Source organism: Miscanthus floridulus, chromosome 15 (genome assembly GCF_019320115.1).
Source record: "Miscanthus floridulus cultivar M001 chromosome 15, ASM1932011v1, whole genome shotgun sequence".
Taxonomy (NCBI): Eukaryota; Viridiplantae; Streptophyta; class Magnoliopsida; order Poales; family Poaceae; genus Miscanthus; species Miscanthus floridulus.
Window position 1 is genome coordinate 27227757 of NC_089594.1, and position 9918 is coordinate 27237674.

A 9918-nucleotide genomic window follows, 5' to 3' on the forward strand; every position below is an offset into this window, starting at 1 on the left:
GTCCCGTAGGAGACCCATGTCGAGGCAATCCCCAAATGAAGAAACAAACAATAAAAGGGGAGAAAGGAGACCTGTGGATCGGATCTATCGCCTTTGCCGCGGCACACAACTGACGTGGACGCCAATGATGCCGCGCTCCACTGAGAAAGCCCCGCTGCCAGCCTCCAAATGGACGCTTAAGCCAGCACAACACACCGGGGATTCTCCGCCGCCGCAAGTCCAACGGGCAGATTTGTTTCCACTTTCAGGGGATATCCAATCCAATATATATAAATATAAGTGAACCTGTTGGCCATTCGCACAGAAAAATATTTCATATATAGAGACTCCAAAGAGATGTCAACACAGGTAGACATCTAGCGCAATGGAAAAGGCCTTCAGTTCTTTGAGCTAGGTCCCGGGTTCGAATCCCCTTGAACCCATGGTTTTTTTGGAAATTAAACTTCGGTGGCAACCTGTTCGGCACGGATGAGTGATGGCAGGTCCCATAGAACTGACACGCAAGTCCCACAGGTCAGATGGAGAAGGGTGGTCCCACATGAACACATCGGATGGAGAAGGGTCCCCGGTTCAGCACGGATGAGTGATGGCGGGTCCCATGTAACTGACACGCAGGTCCCACATGTCGGATGGAGAAGGGTCCCCCCGTTCGGCACGGATGAGTAACGGCGGGTCCCATACAACTAACACGCAGGTCCCACGGGTCGGACGGAGAAGGGTGACACGGATGAGTAACTGCAGGCAGCTCCTACATGGACACGTCGGATGGAGAAGGGTCCCCCGTTCGGCATGGATGAGTGATGGCGGGTCCCACAGGCTAACAGCGGATGGAGGTATGAGTGATGGCGGGTCCCACAGGCTAACGGCGGATGGAGGTATGAGTGAAGGCGGCTCCCGCAGGCAAACGGCGGAGGCTCCCACAGGCAAACGGCTGATGGAGAACAGACGGTGCGGAGATCTATGACGAAGTGTAGCCGGTCAGAATTCGAAAATATTCATCATAGAAGCGTAATCATTTCAATGACAAAGTCCCATTCATCACAGTTCTATAGAAATCATGACAAAGTAGCGATGAACAGTAGCACGAGCAATTCTATGACGAATCTGACGCAGATTCCATGATAGCTTTCATGACAATTTCTTTTTTAGTCATAGAAATGAAAATCGTCACAGAGTTCTATGACCAAACACAAAAGAACGTCATGGAAGTGACTCCTTTATGACAATTTCGGAATTTTCATTAGCGAAATGGACATAGAAGGTGAAATCTCTACTAGTGTTCCCGATGACACAAGAAATTCAGGAAACTCATGATCTTCCTTCTGAAGTTCAACAACTTGATGTGCAAGTGTAGCCAAGTCAAGGTGTTGAGCGCCCTTGCAGTACAAAGGGATTGGCTAAGAGGACAAAGAATTTTGATCCAAAGGAGGATCTAGTTGTATGCTCAGCTTGGTTGAACGTTAGCAAAGATCCAATTCACGGGGCCAATCAATCTCGTTCCACGTTTTGGAGTAGAGTTCATGCTTTCTTTGAGAAACACAAGACAACTGCAGCTGTTAGGATAGAAAGTTCCCTTATGCATAGGTGGCTGATAATTCAGTTTCAAGTGAACAAGTATTGTTCATGCTAAGAGTCGATTGAGCATAGGAATCAAAGTGGATCAACTATCCAAGACAAGGTTTGTTTTCCACATTGGTTCTTTGTTCTTTTTTTTATTTGGTTCATTTGAAAAGATATATACATTGAGAATTAACATGTACAGATTTCAGAAGCATCCGAGATGGACAAGGAATTAGACAAGGACAACAAGACATTTACTCTTATACATTGTTGGAACAAATTGAAGGAAGAAGACAAGTGGAAAGCCAAGAGGTTGGAACTGGCCGAGCAGCAGAACCAAGCAAGCAAGAAAAAACAGAAGGTTAACAAGGACTCGACCCCAAGGGATGTAGAAGCCACAAACACTGAAGATGTCACAGAGATTGCAGCTCCAGAATCCGAAGCAAGAAAAAGGCCACAGGGTGTGAAGAAGGCAAAAGAAGCTCTTAGGCGAGGAGGTGGCGAAGCTTGCTTGGAGGCTTTGGATAAACTGTGGGCTAAGGAGGCTTTTGACATGGAGAGAGAGAAGAAGAAAGAGGAAAGGTTCCTGGCTTCACTTGAGCTAGAGAAGAAGCGACTCACATTAGAAGAAAAAAAAGCTGAAGCGGACTTGATCAAAAAGGAAAAAGAAATAATGTCAATGGACATGAGCTCCCTCACCTCACTGCAGCAGCAGTACTACGAGACGATGCAGCAGAAGATTGTCGCTCGTCGTTTGGCAAATTAAATTTAGTTCATGTCATATTATTTCTGGAATTAGTGAACCTTTGTTTGTCTTTGTGATTCAGAAAACCTTTTCCATTATCATATATGTCGAAGTACAATTTCATCTGTGTTAGTAATATTCACTGAACTATTGTCGATTTATGCAGCAGTACTATTTTCTTTGTGTTTTCCATTATCATATATGCTTGTACGCTGGCTGCTATATAGTACTCGCTAGCTGCTGGACTGTTGCTTGGCCAGACGTGCATGGTACTGTTGTCTCCGATTGGAAAGAAGATTGCCGCGCTGCTGCAACTGTAGTATCAGATGGGAATGTGCAGAACTGTAGGTAGATGCTGCTGCTCGTGGCCGGCAAATGTTGCTGGATGGGACGTCGAAGATTTCCTGCTGAACTTTCGCCGCATGACGGCCTGCTGCTGCAGCTACCGGTACCAGATGGGACTGTGAAGATTTCCTGCACATCCCCAGCACAGTACCATGCAGCACCTAGCAGAAGCTAACAGACAAGCAGCGAGCAGCAGCAGCAGGTACTAGATTACTGCAGTACACAGGGTTTCTCTGATGCTGCTGCTCCGTGACGACAAGCAAGCACATAGGATAAACAGGTAGCACGATAATAGTCAAGATAGATCAATGTACTGATTACACACTTTTAAAAAAAAATGTTCATTACACTTGAGTGAAAACATAAACTGATCCGAACAATTAAATGAAAATACTATATAGCTAATATAAATCTGGATAATGGTTCCATAGGTGCTCGATGAGGTCTTCTTTCATCTGGACATGTGTTTCCTTGTCTGATCCTTTTATGTGCATCAATAAATTCAGCAAGTGTTCTAGTAGCCCGGCCATGAGAAGGTTCCACATTTTGACCACCATAATCGAACCGCTCAGTAGGATCGACGAATCCTTCATCTTCAATAATCATATTGTGCATGATCACACAAGCCCTCATGATCAATCCAATTGTCTCTGTGTCCCAAATGCGAGCTGGTCCTCGAACAATTGCAAACCTAGAGTGCAAAACCCCAAAAGCTCTTTCGACATCCTTCCTCGCTGCTTCTTGCGCTTTGGCAAAATATGTCCTCTTGTTCCCCATAGGAAGAGAGATGGACTTGACTAAAGTAGCCCATGAGGGGTATATACCATCTGCTAGATAATAACCCATGGTATAATCATGACCATTAACGGTGTAGTTCACCTCTGGAGCTCTACCCTCCAACAGGTTTGCAAATAAAGGAGACCGGTGAAGGACATTGATGTCGTTATGCGACCCAAGCATTCCAAACAAGGCATGCCATATCCAAAGATCGTTCGAAGCAACAGCTTCTAAAATGATAGTGGGCTTATCTACATGTCCCTTGTACTGACCCTGTGATTCTAATGGACAATTCTTCTACGTCCAATGCATACAGTCGATAGACCCTAACATTCCATGAAAACCATTTTGCTCACCGAGTGCCAGAAAGCATGTTGTGTCAGCCTCATTGGGATGTCTCAGGTATTCGGCTTCAAATATATCAACAACTGCAGCAACGAACCTACGTAGGCTCTCAAGTGCAGTACTTTCGCCAATGCGAACATACTCATCTATAGCATCAGCAGGAACCCCATATGTGAGCATACGAAATGCAGCAGTGACTTTTTGGAAGCAACTTAATCCAAGTACATTGGCCGCATTTCTTTTTTGCACAAAGTAATCATCGTGTGATTCAACAGCATTCATTATGCGTATGAAAAGCTCCCTACTCATCATGTACCTGAAGAAAACAAACAAAGGTTCAACAAGTCATATAATAATTAAGTGCATAGTACGGGGCTAATCAAAGGTGAATGAACACCAACCTTCGACGGAATAAATGTGGACCGTACGCTGGATTATCCGCCAAATAATCTTGAAACATCTTTTGATGGCTACCTTCTCTATCTCGATAAATAACAACATGGCCAGGGACAGAACCACCATGTCTTCGTTTATCATTCGAAGACGTTTGCACAATACGAGCAGCTATGAAGATAAAATAATCATCGTCGTCAGAAGATGAATCGTCATCCAATTCTCTTTGAAAAAGTGATTTGAAAGCACTCATGACGTCTAACCCGCCTACGAATGACAATTGTACAAGATCAAACAATCTGTACAGGATCCCGGCCGGCCGCAAGTAACTTCCAGCAGCTATGTTGGAAATCGAATTGTTTCTTCTAAAAAATCCTATTAAATCAAACGTGCACATTGTCTCCGTCGCTTCAACTGAACTGATCTACGAAGAAGCACGAACCTAGGAGATTGCCGGCCTGCCGTGCCTGGCGGATGGCCACGAGGCCGGCCTGCAGTGCCTGGGGGCCGGCTGGAACGACCTGGGGGCCGGCTGGGACTACCTCCGGCGACCAGGGCGACCTGGAGACCTGGCGACGTACGGCGACCCTATCGAAGACCCGCGCGACCTGGCGACGCCGCGCGAAGAAAAGACCGCGAACAGGCGACGGTGTGGGAAGAGAAAGCGCGGGGAAAAATCCGTGTGGGTCCACAATTTTGGTCTTTTGGAAGTGAATTATGGAAAACTATTGGAGATGAGCTTTTTTTTTCCTTTACCATAATATTTTGGGAGTTGCCAAACTCCATAATTTAGGAAACAAAATTTGCCAAACTGTTGGAGATGCTCTTACGTCTCGGTAGCTGTAATGAGCCTTGTTTTACCGTACCTCTTCTGGTCAGTTTCAGCCACATCATGCGTGGGTTGCTTGTGGAATATACCAGGATCCATGATAGTGAATTAGTGATCCTACTGCGGACATATATGCATATGGTATTTTGGATTGTGATGCACTACTATATATTAGCACATAGATGGCAGAGATCCATGAGTCGTCGTGTTCACAGCTTATACATTATAGGCGCTAGCTACTATTATATAGTAGCACATAAACCCGTACTTGTTGGTCCGAGTTTCATGCCAGGCCAAGGTGTGCACTACCGGACAGAGCATCTTTACCGAGGGCCTGAGAATTTGCCGAGGGCAAATGCTCGGGCACTCGGCAAAGAACAGCCCTCGGCAAAGACAAGTACACGGCAACAATAATTCTTTGTCGAGGGCTAAGGGCCGGCCCTCGGCAACATCGTCTGACACGACTTCCATCCCCTGCCGTCAATCTTTGCCGAGGGCATCACCGTTAGGCCCTCGGCTAAGACTTTTTAACCGTTTTTGAAATTTTTCTTTTTAAAAATTCTTTGCCGAGTGCCCGTGGCCCAGCACTCGGCAAAGACAGTATTTGCCGAGTGCCAAGGTGGCACTCGGCAAATTTTCAGTTTTTTTTACCCCAAATTTTTTGTTGGGTCCGCCTACATTGTTTACAACTTCATGTTCAAATTTGGTGCTTTTTCTAGTTTTTTTGTTATATTTGGTTGATTAATTTGATTATGTTGAATTTTTATATATAATTCAAATTTGAACTGCAAGTGCATGGAATATTGTAATCTAGTGCTTCGAAAAATGTTATTCATGGTATTTGGTGTATGTTGAGTCTCTATCCACGAACTCGCATCAAATTTCGCGCATCTTCTTCATGTAACATGACGAGTCACTTGCCGGAAAAGTGTTTTAAAATTATATAAAGTCCATACGAAGTCCGAAAATCACGAAACTTGTCGAGCTGTCATGTTATCGCATGTGTAGGCTGTGGTAAAAAATTGAGAATGTTTCGAGCAAGTTGCGACGTCAGATGCATAAAACCCAGACATCTCCACGTCGCAACTTGCTCGAAACTTGTGGAGATATCTGTGTTTTATGCATCTGACGTCGCAACTTGCTCGAAACATTCTCAATTTTTTACCACAGGCTACACATGCGATAACATGACACCTCATCAAGTTTCGTGATTTTCGGACTTCGTATGGACTTTATATAATTTTAAAACACTTTTCCGGCAAGTGGCTCGTCATGTTACGTGAAGAAGATGCGCGAAATTTGATGCGAGTTCGTGGATAGAGACTCAACATACACCAAATACCATGAATAACATTTTTCGAAGCACTAGATTACAATATTTTATGCACTTGCAGTTCAAATTTGAATTATATATAAAAATTCAACATAATCAAATTAATCAACCAAATATAACAAAAAACTAGAAAAAGCACCAAATTTGAACATGAAGTTGTAAACAATGTAGGTGGGCCCAACAAAAAATTTGGGGTCAAAAAAACAAAAAAAAACTAAAAATTTGCCGAGTGCCAGCTTGGCACTCGGCAAAGACTGTCTTTGGCGAGTGCCGGACCAGGGGCACTCGGCAAAGAATTTTTTTTAAAAAAAATAAAAACATCTTTGCCGAGGGCCCTGGATCTGGGCCTTCGACAAAGACCCAAAACCTAAAAAACCGACGTCGGCCCAAAATCCCCAAAATCCCTCTTCTTCCCTCCGGCCCGCGTCCGCGCTCGGTTCTTTACCCCCGCCGGGGCTCACCTCGCCGCCTGCCCGCCACGCCGCTGACCGCCCCGCGCCTGGCCGCCCCTCCCCCGACCTCAGCTCCCACCGGCGGCCGCCCCGCGCCCCACGCCGGCCCCCCTCTTCCACCCCAGCCACCACCGTCGGTGGCCTCCTGTAGCTGCGCCCGGCCGCCCCGGCGCCCGCCCCCGGCGTCCCGCACTGCCCGCCCCTGGCGTCCCTCACTGGGCTCCCCCGGCGTCCCTCACTGCGCGCCCCCAGCGTCCCGCACTCGGCACAGCCAGACTTGGGAAGCTGCGCGGCCGGAGCAAGTCCTGAGCGAGGAGCAGTGTGCCGCCGAAGCACCCCGTGGCCAAGGCCAAGAGAGCCGCCGCGCGCCCGCCCACACCAAGACCGAGAGCCAGCGCGCCGATCCGCTCCCGGTCGACGAGGTATGCCGCCGCTGCCCATCAATCTATAGTTGCTGAACTGCTGGTGGTGTCGCCCTAGTGGCTGTCACACCCAATTTTAAGGATAAAATTGGATGCATAAAACTCATGTGTGCCCAGGAATCATTCATACACACAAGCTGACAAATCATAAAAAGTATCATCACGGTGTCTCTTACATCACGAATTACAACACTAAATAGTCTTACATAACACAGCGGAAAAGTAAAGGATAACTCTCTCGTGGAACTCCATCACAGGGAAGGTCAACTGGTTGACCACAAGCCTAATAATCTTCAGGAAACTCCTCATACATGTTGTCATCTGTTACCCATCCGGGATTTTTATCCAAATATTGAAAGTAAACAAGCGTAAGTACATCCCGTACTTAACAAGTTAACATGGGTTTATGAAGCTCAAAAAGGTTGACTCTGGTTTACTGCAGTTAGCATTTTTAGTAAGTCAAGCTTTTATTCTCAGGTATTATCAAATTATGCTTAAGCTCCCATTTAATCCCAAATAAATAGGTATCAGGGTCAAGTGTATCATATATCATCATAGAACAACTTAAATGATCAACAAGTAGCCAGTTATTCTGTGAGTTTTCCGGGCCGCTCATGACCGTGAGCACGGCTGTTATAACAGTTTGTTACCCTCTGCAGAGGTGGTGCACATTCACCACGAGTCGTGATCCCCATATGCCCGGGTTAATTACTCCCATGTCACTGCCAAGGTGAGCGGACAGAGTACACTATGAAGCCATTTCATAGGTTTCTCTAACAAGTTAGGGCCGCTAGATTTCCTTGGCAGGCAGATGTAGGAACCCCCCTTTCCTATGGCACATATCCATCGCGGCTATACTCATAGGAACAGGGGCAGCCCTATACCCAACGTGGCAAGCCCCATTTGCGCCAAAAAGGTAACCTCTGACTAGCTAGAAAAGATCCTATTACCGAGCTAAAGTCAGAGCCATATGACTCTCCCGGTTGCACTGTCAGTCCCAGCTTTTGCCGACAGATAAGTCCTTATGGAGGGCCGGGAGCAACATGATCAAAAGTCATTTGCACCTTCGCCCTATGGAACAGTTGTTATAAATCATGTTATACTTTTAGTTCCATAGAACCATTCATCATCATGTAGATCAAGTTCAGTTAGAGCACTAGCAATCTACCCATATGCAATTAACCCATAGGAGACAAGGAACAGGATAATCAATCACTAGGATGTCCTTACGGGTATCAAAATTAGACACATGCAAATGAGTAATTGATTAAAGTGAATTAGGACATCAAGGTAGGCCCATGCTATACTTGCCTTGATTCACAAACTCTTGCTGGTCTTGCTAGTCGTCGAAGAATTCTTGGTCTCCAACGTTCTCCTCATCGTCTGAACGCGACCAACACGGCAACATACAACATCCCAAAAGCATTCATGCAAAGCAAACATTCTTATCATTAGAACAGTACACCAACAATATAGAAAACAAGATAAAATGTTTGTGAAAATAATCTATGTCTCGCTACGATCACGTCAACGCGGAGTTCACGAAAACGGAACTAAAATACGAAAGTTATGATTTAAATGGGATTTCCTATAGCAATATATTTAATTAAATCTAACCAGGAAATTAAAATGTTCCAAACTTGACTAACAGTGATTCTAACATGTAGATTATAAAATTACGAAGCTAACGCGATTTGAACGGATCAATTCGGAGCTAAAACGACAATTTTATAAGCAAAACAGTTCCAATGGCATTTCTGTAAATACTGAAAACGTATTTTAGACTAAAGCAGTGAACTTCACGTTTTCAAAACGAGATTGCGTACTCGGGGAAATGCGCTTTGGACTGCGGGTTAGGACTTAGAAATTACAGGGTCTCTTAAGCAAAATGACCCCCGAAGAGGTATCGGCCAATCAGAGCCGTCGGATTAGAAAGAAACGGCCAGAAACGGATCCGGGGGAGAGAGAAGAAGGCTGGCCGGCCGGAACAGTGGCAGCGCGGCGGCTCCGCCATGAACGGCGGCGAGAGCTCACCGGCGAGCTCGGTTAGGGCCCCACGGGCCACGGAATGCATATCCGAGGGCACCGGGAAGAAGCGGAGGAGCGGGGGATCATGGCTGGACCAAAAAGATGGCCGGAGGGTGCTGCCGTGGCGGCGGTCGCCATGGCCGGCGTCCAAGAGCAAACGGCGCTCGCGGCTATGGCGCTAGGAACCATCTAACGCCAAAGAAAAAGGCCGGGGAGAAAGAGGAGAGCAAGGGGAGGCTCACAGCGGGGAACTCGGTGACGGAGTCGGCTCGGGGAAGGCGGCGACGCGGACGGCGATCTTCGGTCGGCGGAGCTCCTCCATGCAGTGGTTGCTGGGGCTTCCGAGGCGAGAGCGAGGCGAAAACGGAGCGGGGAACAGCAGGGGGCGCGCGGGGGGGCTCGGCTTCACTTAAAAAGAGGCCGGGGCGCGGGGAGGCGCTCCCACGACGTGCGACGTGGGCGGCGGTTGCGGCTGCGCCAGGCGCGGGCGGTTTCCGAGTCACGCGGAGGAAGGGGACGGCGCCGACAGGCGGGGCCCGGGCGTCAGTGGCAGGGGAAAGGGGGCGCGGCAGTTGCTGCAAAGCCGTTCGGCTGGGCTGGGCCGACGGTACTGGGCCAGCGCAGAGCGCAAAGGGGGAGGCCGAGCTGGGCTGCGGGGTGCATCGCGCGAGCTGGGCCGCTGGAGGGAG

At 47.4% G+C, this 9918-nt stretch overlaps 1 protein-coding gene across 1 annotated transcript; it reads left to right on the forward strand.

Annotated features, from left to right (window-relative positions):
- The first annotated feature begins 1780 nt into the window (after window positions 1-1780).
- On the forward strand, window positions 1781-2326 carry LOC136507260 (uncharacterized). The gene has a single exon (XM_066502043.1). The coding sequence runs from the start codon at window positions 1781-1783 to the stop codon at window positions 2324-2326; it is 546 nt and encodes a 181-aa protein (XP_066358140.1).
- The last annotated feature ends 7592 nt before the right edge of the window (window positions 2327-9918 follow it).